This window comes from Diabrotica virgifera, chromosome 5 (assembly GCF_917563875.1).
Source record: "Diabrotica virgifera virgifera chromosome 5, PGI_DIABVI_V3a".
NCBI lineage: Eukaryota > Metazoa > Arthropoda > Insecta > Coleoptera > Chrysomelidae > Diabrotica > Diabrotica virgifera.
The window spans coordinates 24,432,686-24,447,002 of record NC_065447.1 but is presented as its reverse complement, the minus strand read 5'-3'; the positions used below and the strand labels follow the sequence as shown (position 1 = coordinate 24,447,002).

Below are 14,317 nucleotides of genomic sequence, written 5' to 3'. Positions count from 1 at the left end.
TACTCTACATCGCGCTATTTGCGCAGTAGATGACACAACACCGATCAAACTGAGGGAACTAGAAATGCACATAAACCACCTCACTAAAGACGAAAAAATGCGCACCTGGATGGGTAAACCTCTGCACGGGCGACATCCCAATGAGGTCAGCCAATACTATATCGACATCAGGAAAGATGTTCCCTGAAACGGAGGGTTCATTACTGGCCATTCAGGATCAGGTTATACCAACCAAAAATTACCTGAAATATATCATCAAAGACCCTCAGGTCCAAAACGACAAATGCCGATATGGATACCAAACCCAAGAAACCATCCAACATCTTACAGGGGGCTGCCAGGCATTTGCTGCAACTCAATACAAGGAACGGCATGACGCAGTGGGAAAAATCCTTCATCAAGAGATAACTATCAAGCTGGGTCTTCTCCAAACGGACCATCTTTCATATTATCAATATGTCCCTGAAAGTATGCTTGTGGATGGCAACTACAAGCTATACTGGGACCGCACTGTGCTCACAGATGAAACAGTGGCACATAATAGACCAGATCTTTTACTAGTTAACAAATTAACAAGACAAACAACACTAATTGATGTGGCGATACCTAACAACAATAATCTACGTAGTAAATTTACTGAAAATATCGCCAAGTACAGAGTTCTGGAAATTCAAATACGAAGACAATGGAGAAAGCAAAGTACCCAGACGATACCTATTATTATGTCTAACACTGGAGTCGTTCCGAAGAACCTCCTCGAAAGTCACCTAGAGGGCTCGATAACACGGAAAGAGTCCCACCAGAGCTCAATCCTTTTGATACCGTAGGTATCTGGGATGAGTCAATTTTCCCCTTAGAGGGAGTGTAAGCCGTATGGCTAAATCTGGATAATAATAATGTAATATATAAATACATTTAATGTATAAATACCATTTCAAATGTCACAATATTAATATCACAAGAGAGTGAGAATAAATTGAAAATAATGCCAAAATTTTTCGAAAACTTGTTGCCTGGCATTAGAAACAAGAGCCCGCAGTGCTCTAGTAACTATTGCCAAATGGCAACAAGTTTGAGAAACAAACTGGAGCATTATTTTCTTATTTATTCTTACTATCGTGTGATATTCGAAATATAATTTTTAATACTCACCTACAAAATTCAAGTCTTTTTAAATGAACATTTAGTAACATTCATCAAAATTAATGTTTTACAACTTCTCAAAGTGAACAAGATAAGCAGGTTTAGCAAATATTCAGACGGAAATATCAATAAATTATTAGTTAAAATTATTTATAGATACAGTTTTATTCATGAAATAATCTTACCGAATTACTCTCGAGCGCTTAAAATTGCCGATTTGCGTTGCCCTCGTGACAATTTGACATTAGATGCAGAACTAAAAGTTTATTTTGGTTAATTTACTTGAATGTGACAACTTGTCAAAACTAGAAAACTCGTTGCAATTATACACAAACAAAATACCTCAAAGGACTCCGCACAAACCTTATGAAAAATAGGTCCCAGTGGATTTCGTTCATACTTTGGGAAAATATTCTTTAAAGCATCCTGATAAAAAGTTCTCATGGGCACAACTCAATCGTATGAAGGATTTTCAAGATATAGAGGCCCAAACTCGGAAAATTATAAGGTTTACGGGGTATTCCAATTCCGTGAGTTACTGGTTATTTGGCAACATGTAGAAGTTTGGATCAAGGAAAAGTACCAGTGGTCTAGGATTTTTTCCTGGCTATCCAGTGGCGACCTTTACTTTGACCTTGACCTTCAACGGACGTCATCTTCTAGAGTTTCGAGGGTTTTCGGCATTCAATTGACATAAACAGATTACTCATGGGTTTTTGGGATCGCTAAACGCGAATATGCCATCAGAATTGCCTTCCGGATGACTTGGTGGCCAGGGCCTCTGCAAGGGACGTCATCTTCTAGAATTTCGATGGTTTTCGGCATTTAATTGATGCAAATGAATTACTGGAGGGTTTTTTGAGGTCGCTATACACGAATATGCCACCAGAACCGACTCCCGGAGCACCTGATTTCCAAGATCAATGAAAGGGGCTCCTGGAGTTTCGAGGATCTTTGGTACTACAATAATGCAAACGGATTAGTTATAGGTTTTTGGGGTTGCTGAACACGAATACGTGATCAGCACACACACAGGAGCACCTGGTGGCTAAGACAGGTTATCTTCTGGAGTTTCGGAAGAATCAAATGGATTACTCTTAGGTTTTTGGGGTTGACGAACATGCATACATTGTCGAAACTCCAGAAGAAGAGCTGCCTTAGGCACCAGGTGCTCCGTGGGTCGGATCTGATGGCGTATTCACGTTCTGCAGCCCCGAAAACCTGCGAGTAATCAGTTTGCATTCATTTAGTACCGAAAGCTCTCGAATTTCCAAAGCGTGACGTGCCTTAGGCAACAGGTACTCCGATGTCTGTTCTGATGGGATATTCGTGTTCAGCAACTCCAAAAAGCTATGAGAAATTCGTTTGCATCAATAGTACCAAAGACCCTCGAAACTCCAGGAGCCGCTATCATTGACCTTAGAAACCAGGTGCTCCGGGAGTCGGTTCTGGTGGCATATTCGTATAAAGCGACCTCAATAAACCCGCCAGTAATTCATTTGCATCAATTAAATGCCGAAAACCATTGAAACTCTAGATGACGTCCCTTGCAGTGGCCCTGGCCACCACGTCATCCGGAGGTCAATTCTTATGGCATATTCGTGTTTTGCGATCCCAAAAACCCGTGAGTAATCTGTTTATATCAATTTAATGCCGAAAACCCTCGAAACTCTAGAAGATGACGTCCGTTGAAGATCAAGGTCAAAGTAAAGGTCGGCATTGGATATCCAGGAAAAAATCCTAGACTACTAGTACTTTTCCTTGATCCAAACTTCTACATGTTGCCAAATAACCAGTAACTCACGGAATTGGAATACCCCGTAAATCTTAAAATTTTCAGAGTTTGAGTCTCTATATCTTGAAAATCCTTCATACGATTGAGTTGTTCCCATGAGAACTTTTTATCAGGATGCTTCAAAGAGTATTTTCCCAAAGCATGAACGAAATCCACTGGGACCTATTTTCCATAAGGTTTGTGCGGGGTACTTTATTCTCAATATAATAATGTAAGTAGATTATTCCCAGTGTAATACTAATCAGATTGGACAGAATTAGAAAATCTTACTACACGATTAGAATTAAAATCATTTAAAAATGCTCTGTAAAATAAACTAGGATATGTTACAGGTGTTAAAAAATAAATATCAACTTTGAGAAGTAGTAAGACGGCTTTTCGATTGGGAATTTTAAACTTTATTCACCTAAACTTAGACTCAAGCTTATTTTTATACCGCTCTGCTTCACATCATCATAGCCCGTGAGATGATACGTGCGGAGGGCAAACTAAAAAGTACCGTAAAACTTACTTTCCCAGGTATTCGGTTATTGATGGATTCGACCGTTACTTGATGGAAATTTATTTTATCTTACAATAAAACACTGAAAACTTTTGTTTCCAATACTTCCACAAAATTTACTATAAGTTACTGTCACTACACCTGTTTCGGTAGAGTACCTTCCTCAAGTGATATATTGTTACTATGCGTCTACAGTTTATGCTCTTCAACTGAATAGGTTGAGGAGTGGGGAGCTGTTTTCTTAAGTTAGTCATTCAGAATTATGTCTGTTATTTTTTAATTTACTAATTCCTACAAATTCTAATAAAGATAGCTTAAGGGCTTTACTTTGAATAAGAAAAATTGGAAAGTGTTCATTGAAAGAAGTATTATTATCTAGAAGGTAAAGTGCGTATGTAGAATCTGTTTTTCTATTATTAAAAGGCCTTTTGTGTTCTGCTATACGTTTACCAAAGATTCTGCCAGTTTGACCTATGTAAGTTTTTGGACATTCACCACATATTGTTTTATATACACCCTCTGTAATTGCTTTTTCTTTTGACTCTAATTGTTTTTAATATAATTGCTTAAGTTATTGTTTGTTCTGAAGGCTGGTGTTATTTTTTTCTTTTTTATGTGTTTGGCTAATTTCTGTTGATATCTTGTCTGTGTTTGTAATAGAGCAGAAGGTACTGGGTTTTTTCTCTGGTGGTGAGAAGACTAATTTCAGGGCTTTCTGATGCAGTTTTTGGTTTGTTTATTGTTCGTTCGTTGTACCCATTGTTTATTGCTATTTTGCTTAATGAAATTCAATACTATCGCGAAGTTATTTTTTGACATGGAAATTTCTGTTCATCTATGTAACATACTATTAGTGCAGTCACTGAAGGTTTTCACCTCCGATTTCGTTGAACCTTCATCGATTTTCATGAAAATTGGTGAGTAATTAGAGGATACCTCAAGGAACAAAGGTGACATGATTCCAACTTGCGCTTTTACCCTGTGGGTGGATGCCACCCTTTCTCGGGGGTGAAAATTATTTTATTCAAAATAATACCATAAGTCGATAGATGGACAAATTATAAGCAACATTTGTTATATAAAGTTATTAAAATAAATCAACACTTTTTGAGTTATTAAAGACCAAAAATTTTATTTTTTCGTAAAAAAATGCAAGTTTTAAATCGGTTTTTCACGTATAAATCAAAAACTGTAAGCTTTTACCAAAAAGTTGTTATTACTGAAATTAAAGATATTAAACAATTGAATACATTTCTCACATAAACAACTAATCTAATGTTAGTTAAAAGTGAGTTATTGGCAATTGAATGTGTATTTTTTTCGACGAGTACTCAAATCTAAGTATTCAAGCTTAAATAACGGGAAAACGATGCAATGTATAAAATATTCCTGCTAAACATTTGTTAACGTACTTCGGAATACCTATCAAATGAGCTTCAAAACAAGGTAATAGCGTCAAAATTAAGAAAGTCATAATGAAAATAATAGAACCGTTTCAAATTTTTTAGGAAAAAGTGAAAAATAAAACATACGCCATTTCCACAAAAATTAAAATTTATAAAAATCCTTACCAGAACTTCTTTATATTCGCATAAGTAATGCTTTCGATAATTTTGACCGGTTTGGAATGCATATTTTTGAAAAAAAGGTGTAATTTAAAAAAAAATCATAATTTTTAAATTTATTGTAATTCTCATATTCTTTTGATAATACTCCAAAAATACTCAATATACGTAAAAAAATATATATAACCAAATTTAAGTTTTTTCTGTGCCAAATAGTTTACCTGTTTTACTATTTCTATAGGGTAAAAAATAACCGAGATAGAAAAATCTTAAATTTTGCTGTGGGAACCATGAAACCGGGGCAATTTAGCCTTTTATTTTTAAAAAAGTAAGGGGTTTAAAAGATTAGGTTCAACGTTCCTAAATAGCACTTGGAATTAACTTTCAAACAAATTTTATATGAACCTGATATCGTAAACACGAACGGAGTTATTAAAAAAGAAACAATAACATTTTTTGGAAAAATTTTTAAAAGATCCAAAATTTGAAAAAATTTTGGAGCATAAATTTTAACGCTATCAACATGTTCCGGGGCTCATTTGATAGATATTTGTAAGTACTTTGACAAATGTTTAATAAGTTTATGCTATAAAATGCATCAATGTCCCGTTATTTCAGCTTGAATACTTAGAGTTTTTTACTCGCCGAAAAAAATATACATTCAATTATCTATAACTCACTTTTAGTTAAAATTAAAAGGTTTTTCTAGTAAGAGGTTTATTTAATTTTTTATTAGCTTCAATTTTGATAATTATAACTTTTTTGCAAAAAGTTACACTTTTTGATTTGATAAAAATTGGTTAAAAACATGCATTTTTCTCAACAAATATTAAAATCTTTGATCTTTAATAACTTAAAAAGTTTTGATTTATTGTAATAACTTTATATAACAAATTTTTACTTGAAATTTGTCCCTCTATCGAATTATGGGGTTATTTTTAATAAAATAATTTTCACCCCCGAGAAGGGGTGGCATCCACCCCCAGGGTAAAAGCACAAGTTGTCACCTTTGTTCCTTGAGATATCCTCTAACCACTCTCCAATTTTCATGCAAATCGATGGAGGTTCAACGAAATCGGAGGTAATAGTTTATATCCACCTTCAGTGACTCCACTATATGGTAGGCTGCTAATTTATGTTGTGTAGGGTGGGATGATGAACTGTGTATAGTTGTGTCAGTATAGGTAGGTTTATGAAATATGGAGGACTCAGTGGCGGTTCGTGATTTTTACAATAGGGGAGGCTATACCTAACTGTAAAATATCTAGACAAATGTGCACTAGCAAAAAAATGTAATTTAATGCCCCATTTTTTGACCATTTTTTATTTACATTTCATAATATCATCCTAATTCATAATCTTCATGATATCATATCATTTTAAAAATAGTTAGTCTAATTGTAAAAGTTTAATACCAAAGTTTGTGTCGTTTATTTGTTAACAATTCCATCTATTTGTAAATAGATACCTATGCATATCAAAATAAATACAGATTTGAAGTTTTGCCGTCCATACATAATGAAGCTTCAAATTTTTTAAGATACTCAACTGAATTTTTTTAATTCTAAAAGCGGCCTACTGCGAATTCAAAAACACGATAAATTACCGATATTTTGCTTTGAGTTAGAGATATCTGAAAAAGATTTTTGAGCAAGTTGTTCCAAATATTATTATAACCCCACATACCAAATTTCATAACAAAATTCTTACTTTTAGATTTTTCAATATTTTTAGTCAGGACCCTAAAATTCGTTGTCCCGAGACGTACGCAACCACGCACCGGAGCCGAGAAGCTACTCTGCCTCCCTTGGTATATCTCCGGGCAGCGTGTGATGGCACCGTAGATGCCACTGTTAGAAGACCGGGTCTCCTTAAACGCCTGCTGCGCTGCACAGAGCATTATCAACAACGGAGTCTGCTGGGCTTCTCGGCTCCGTTCATGAATCTCGGGATAACCCAGGGTCCTGCCTACAATAATATGTAATAAAACTGAGACGCGATCATGCGTTCTAATGCTAATGCTCCGTACGTTTGGATAATTAGTGATAATATGGAATTTACACGTTGTATAATAGTGAGACTGCTTGTTGTTTTCGCGATTCATGATAAACAAAACAGTGTAGAGTGTGTAAAAAATTTATGGGGAGGCTGTGCCTCCCTTGCCTTCTCTGACGAGCCGCCACTGGGAGAACTCATGTTTATTTTGCTGTCTGATAATTTTTAAATCAAGAAAATGGAGACACACAGTAAAATATATCACTTGAGAAAAGCACTCTGCTGAAACAGTTGCAGTGATATTAATTTATAATAAATTTTATGGAAGTTTTAAAAACAAAACATTTTCAGTGTTTTATTATTAGAAGCAGCGCAAAAAATTACTTTCCCAAATATTCGGTTATTGCCAACTTCCAAAAATTAAAGCTATTCCCGAAAAAAGAAAACTAAAATTTTAGAAATAAAAGGCAGATATCCAGCACAGTTATTTATTAAATCTTGCCAAAGTACTTTCGCTCTCAGAGCATCATCAGGGGCGTATCATCAAAAAAGGAGGAAAATATCCCAGAATGTAGAAGACATTTAATTAAAATTAATAAAACACTTTACACACACTGGACAAAAGGGCAGACAGATTATAATATTATATGAGCGAGTCCACATGATTCAATGATTGGAAGTATAGTAATCCATTACTATACCTCCTACTATTTTAATAGTCCAGGGCGCATCTGTTTTGAGATGGACGTTGAGAGGTGACTCATATTTTTTGCAGAAATTGCTTGGAATTAACTCATATAATAATAATTGTGTTATCCTCCTGCTCAAAAAGATCCGGAACATTGTTAAAATAATCAAAATGTTAAAATGAAGGAAAAATTAAATTTTTTTTTCGTTTTTGATTATAACTTTAAATTTATTCACTTCAAAGAAAAGTTGCACTGACATAAAAGTTGCGTAATTAAATTTCCTATAATAGGATTAGTTAAAAATTTTAAAAACTGTCACCCTTGTGGCAAAATAGCAATAATTGCGAAAAAACCATAAACAAATAAGTATTACGTTGTTCAACCATTTATGGTATACTTAGGACCTTCATATTTTACACAGAAAGATTTTATGATATAGTAAAACAATACTGTAAATTTCATTAAGATCGGTTCAACAGATTTTGCAAATTAAATTTTGCAATCCAGCTTTCGCAAAAAAATTCATTTATTCAAAATGTTGCAGGACTGAAAATAAAGCAGATAGTAAAAAATTTTTTACGTATAGAAGAATACTGTACCTCTTATTTTCAATTTGCAAAATTAAAATCGGTTAACTACCACGGCGTCAGGATTTTTTTAAATAAACATTAATTTTTGTTGCTACGCGCAGGACAGCGGTGTTCGTTTCACACAAGTTGATATCCAAAAAATATTTCTTCCAATCTTTATCTAATATTATTGTAACAAAAGAGAAATCTTGGCCGACCGCCGTATAACAGTAAACACCTCGAGAATGGCGTCATCGAATGATCTAGACCTCGGCGGAAAGGAGGAGGAACTTCTCGAACGTACGACCCGTAGGAGGAACACGCTGATAGCTAGAGATGGGCGTCGATTGTTCCAGAATAACAACTGGGTATAAATACGGGCATATTTGTAAATAAAGTTTAGTCTTAAGCTAAAGTTTGTAAAGTAAACTTGTATAAATAAATAATACAGTCGTATATAAATACCCGAACGCTCGTTTATTACATTATTATTTTCTTACTCTATATTTTACTGTATTTTAATATTTTAATTCCACAAAAATGAAACTAATTTGATTATTTTTTGTGAAATATTGTTTAAACAATTGCATATTTTTAATGATAATAAACTTTTATTCTCTAAGTTAAAATATACGAACGAAGAAAGTTATTGCTAAAAAAAGTGTTATTTCAAAGGACAGAGTATGTGTTTTTATTTTGCAACAAATAAATTTATTTATTTATATCGAAATGTACTAAAAATTAAAATTTAACAATCATTATCAAAGGCTGGAATTCCCAATCAGAGCAAACGTATCCGCTGTCATGCGCATAGCACCAAAAATTAATGTTTATTTAAAAAAATTCCTGACGCCATGGTAGTTAACCCATTTTAAATTTGCAAATTGCAAATTTGCAATTGTATTCATCTATATGCAAAAAAAAGATTCAACTTGTCTACTTTATTTTCAGTCCTGCAACATTTTGAAAAAAATGAATTTTTTTTGCGTAAGCTGGATTGCAAAATTTATTTTGCAAAATCTATTAATTCAATACTAATAAAATTTATAGTATTGTTTTACTATATCATAAAGTTTTTCTGGGTGAAATATGAAGATCATATGAGTAGCATAAATGGTTGAAAAACGTAAAATGCGCATACTTGTTTTTTATGGTTTTTTAGCAATTATTGTTATTTTGCAACAAGGGTGACTTTTTTAAAATATTTAACTAATCCCGTATTGTAGGAAATTTAATTACGCAACTTTTATGTTAGTGCAACTTTTCTTGGAATTGAATACTTTTAAAGTTATAATCAAAAAACGAAGAAAAAAATCGAATTTTTCCTTAATTTTTGACATTTTGATTATTTAAACAATGTTCCGGGCCTTTTTGAGTGGAAGAATAACGCAAATATTATTATATGAGATATTTTCAAGCAATTTCTGTAAAAAATATGAGTCACATATCAACATCCAAATGTACTAATATTTTTTACAGATGCGTCCTGGTCTATAAATCTATTATAGATGGCACAAAGACGAATCAAAATGCTTCCATTTTTTATTAAAATGATGGACTAACATGTCTCGATTAATACTGATTAATCATAATCAATATGTGACAATAAATCAATTGGAGATTTAAACCGTATTTTCTTCGCCGGTTTCCTGAACATGCACTTTACCTCGCTTTTGTGTCAACAACTGATTAAATTTCTATTGCTTATCACACACCACACAACAACTGTCCTGTTGTTTCCAAACCAATTCGGTATTTGATTATATTATTTATTTTACCCGCATAAGATACATAAAAATAATTACATAATAATATAAACAAACATAAGACAAAGTAAACATTAAAAAATATGAATATTTTTCGTGAACATATTTTGTTTGGTGCCATGCTGTTACACTCAAAAATAGGTATAGTAAGAACATGTTTTCACATGCTTTTTAGAAGAACTTTCTTGATTAACCAGAGATTGGGCACAGGCATTATACTCATTTACAGTAGGTTACATTACATGTATTATGAAACAGCTAATTAAAAAACATTGCTTACAGGAATTATGTTTGCTTGTTTTTAAGAAATCTAACGAAACTTGTTTTTATACATTTTATCTTTAAATCCAAATAAATACAAATAGATCATTATTGTTATTGAAGCAAGACATTGTTCCAAAATTTTAGATGTTAGGTCTTTCAAAGGAGCAAACATAGATTAGACAGTAATCACTATAGACCAGTAAGGATCTGCGAAAAAACGTCTATTTTTGGATGTGAGAGGTGGCATTCGGATTTTTGCAGATAACGTTAGGTGACACCTTCAGTAATAATAATTGGCTTATGCTCCTTCATAAATATGTCCGGAACATTAATAAAAAATTAAAATATTTAAAAATTTCGAAAAACATCGATTTTTTTCTGCTTTCTTTGCTTATAACTTTAAAACAATTCGTTTTGGAACAAAGTCGTAGAGAAATAAAAGAAATATAATTAAATTTTGTATGATATACGACTGGTAAAAAATGTCTTAAGGTATTATCTTTTCTGCAATATAGCAATAAATACAAAATAAGGGGGCAAAATAAGTTTGTTGTTGTTCAATATTTTTTAACCACTTTGGTGGTACTTAGAACCTAGTAATTCGCTTAGGAAATTCTTTGTAACATACTTAAATCGTGTACCAAATTTCATTAAAATCTACCTAATAAATTTTGCATAATAAATTTGCAATCTAAATGTTTTTAAAAAAGGTTAAATTTTTTAAAATCTTTCTGAACAAAAAGTAGACCATTTAGAAGTTGGCTAATTTTTTCACATATGAAGAGATACTCTACCTATCTAATACACCTCACAGAATTAAAATCGGATTATTTTAGGGGCCCCAGCAATGTTTTAAATTTATAAACAATTTTTGGTTTATAAACAAATAGCTTTGTTTAATAATAAAAAAAATAATTTTTAGCAATGCAAATAATTAAAACCGGTATAATTTGACTTAAAATTTCAAATGCTGTCAGCAGAATTGTTATTTTATTTTTTAATCAAACGTTATTCGCGTTCAAAAAGTTCCACCGCGTTTATCTCGAAAACTATGCATCCTACGAAAAAACTTGTAAGAACATTTTTTGCTTAGAATTACCCAAAAAATACAAAAAAATGTTTTCTTTTGCGAAAAATCAATTTTATATAATTCGTTAAGTTCTTTGTTTATAACAATCTTATCGACATCCGGATCAACTGTTACCCAAAAAATTCGTGTTCTACGGGTCAAAATACATAAAAAAACTTGGGTAAGTCCATCTAAATACAGGAGCCCGTAGCACCCCCTTCTGGCCACAGCACTAATTTGTTTATAAGCCAAAAAATTGTTTATAATTTCAAAACATTGCTGAGGCTGCTTAAATAATCCGATTTCAATTCTGTAAAGTGCATTAGATAGGTGGAGTACTTCTTTATATTTAAAAAGATTGAGAAATCTTTGTATGTTCTAGTTTTTGTTGTGCAAGATTTTAAAAAAAGTTAATTTTTTAAAAAAAGTTTAGATTGCAAAATTATTATGCAAAGTCTAATATGTCAATTTTAATGAAATTTGGTGTACGGTTTTAGCACATTACAAAAATGTTCTAAGCGAATTAGGAAGGTTCCAAGTGTAACCTAAGTGATGGAAAATCATTGAATAAAGACAGGCTTGTTTTGCCCCCTTATTTTATATTTATTGCTATTTTGAAGGAAAGGTGATAAATTAAGACATTTTTAACCAATCGCATCTGATAGAAAATTTAATTATCTTTGTTTTATTTCTATACGACTTTGTTCTAAAATGAACAGTTTTTAAGTTATAAGCAAAAAAACTAGAAAAAAGAACGAAATTTTTTGAAATTTTTAAATATTTTATTTTTATTAATGATCCGGGCATATTTGAGAAGGACCATAAATCAATTATTATTAACGAAGTTATCACCTAACTTTATCCTCAAAAATCTGAATGCCACCTCTCACATCCACATAAAAACAGATCCTTACTTGTCTATATTTGGCTCAGTCACGTTTTAAGAAAGAGTATCTAATCAAAGAAAAAGGAAATAGAAAAAGGAAAGAAAAGATATATATTCACAAACGAAAAGATCCAGATATGGCAAATAGAAGATAAAGTCATGGCAGAAAACGTAGAAGAAGAAAAAGATATTAACCAGCTGCATTAGATGGCAACAACAAGATACATCACAAAGCTCACGAAAGTCTGGAAATTATACCTATAAATTTCAATAAGAAGAAGACACAAACTCACGCCTGAACTCAAAATGACACATTAAGCTCAAGAAAAGAAGAGAACACACATTGGGATGGAGAAAAAAGAATCAACAAAAAAAATTAAAACCGGAAAAACTGGCGGAGACGATAGAATAGAAACATAAATGATAAAATGGATGGTTGAGAAAGCCAATATACTGGTTCTGGATCATATGTAAGAAAGCATTGAAGCAAAATAAGTACCGAAATATTGGGAGAATAGTCTATCAATTTTTAAAAAGAGGAGGGATCCAACTAGAAGAACTATAGAGCGATATGTCTAGCACAAATAACATTTAAAATATATACTAAAATAACGAAGAATAAATTAAAAGTCAAAATTGAAAAAAAAAACTAGAGGAAAAACAAGCGGCTTTCAGATAACAGAAGTGTATATAGTTCTTATATTTATATAGTTCTTATAGTGGACAATCAAAACAAGATTCAAAAATTGGTACAGATATAGATAGAAGAGATACAGAAGTTAAAGATGATAGTAAATACCAAGAAAAGCAAAAAAAGTTTTAATGGCAAAGATGCAAAGCCAATAACGTAAAAAGGACAAAATTTTAAGAATGTCTCAACATAACACAAAATAAAATACAACACCAGGAAAGACAGAATCAGAAATGATCAAGTAAGAAAACAACTAGAAACTAGACTGAGAATCCATAAAAATTAGAATAACCAGAAAACAATTAGAATGACATGGCCACGTACAGAGAATGAAAGACGAAAGATGGCCAAAGAGAATATTAGAAACTAAAATAGTAAAGAAATGAAAGGGATTCAAGAAAAAGTTAGATGAATGAAATTAAATGCAGGAAAAGCCAACGAGATGAACTGTAGTTACAGAAATAAAAATGATATCGAGAAACAAAAAAGAATGGAAAAAGAGAATACACCACCAATACAACAAAAAATCCTACACACAAGTGGGCAAAAGGAGTTTAGATATTATGAAAGATATGTAGAAAAATAAGAAGAAGAAGAGGTATTTATTTTATTTTATATATTCATTCTATCCTATGATTTTGCTCTCAAACGATTTCATGATTTTGTTTTTGTTGAGAAAAAATAAATTTTATTTTTGTTTTAAGCTTTTGTAAAATTTATATACGTTTTTGAGCATCTTTCATGTATTTTTCAGTAAAACTGTGAATTTTAAAGAATAATTTTAACTTTTTAATGCTTTTTAATCCCGACTCTATGATAGCAGTATCAGTAAAATTGTTCAAGGACACAGTGATATTATTTAGATTTAATCAAGTATCCCAATTTTAATAAACATTTAAACTGCTTTTTAAATTATCATAATTCGTAAAACAAAGTCTTCATAAAGTTAAATTTTTATCCAATATAATTATTTTCAATATAAAATTTCAAAAATTTATAATAGGAATGCAAAAGATTTGTAAAAAAATTCAAATTCTGACATTTTACGTTTGTTTAATTTAAATTAGAGCACTTACCCAAGTTTTACAATAATTATGAAAACCAAACACATGCGCAACATTTTTAACAACAAGAGTTTTGAACTTAGATAGCAGAAGAATCTTCGGTGGTGCCAGAAAGGCTTTTGATATAACAAACTGCGCGCGCCTGTCCCATGCGGACCAAGCGGTTGTTTTTCGCGGTACATACAGCATCCAGACGTGGCATCCTCAAAAACATGCGCCGCATTTGCGAATTTGCGAATTGTACTCGTTTGAATGTTAATATTTGCTCTTTTCTGATTTTCTGAGAAATGCCTTATGAGATTTTGGTGGCGAAACAGGT

The 14,317-nt window shown here is 32.1% G+C and overlaps 1 protein-coding gene across 1 annotated transcript in view; it reads right to left on the bottom strand.

Annotated features, from left to right (window-relative positions):
• The window catches only part of LOC114329716 (gamma-aminobutyric acid receptor alpha-like), a 125,262-nt gene extending 111,163 nt beyond the window's left edge, over positions 1-14,099 (bottom strand). Inside the window, exon 1 of the mRNA XM_028278898.2 lies at positions 14,011-14,099. Within this exon, the coding sequence (XP_028134699.1) occupies positions 14,011-14,054 (44 nt within the window). The 5' untranslated portion in view covers positions 14,055-14,099. The remainder of the gene's footprint in view (positions 1-14,010) is intronic.
• Positions 14,100-14,317: the final 218 nt, after the last annotated feature.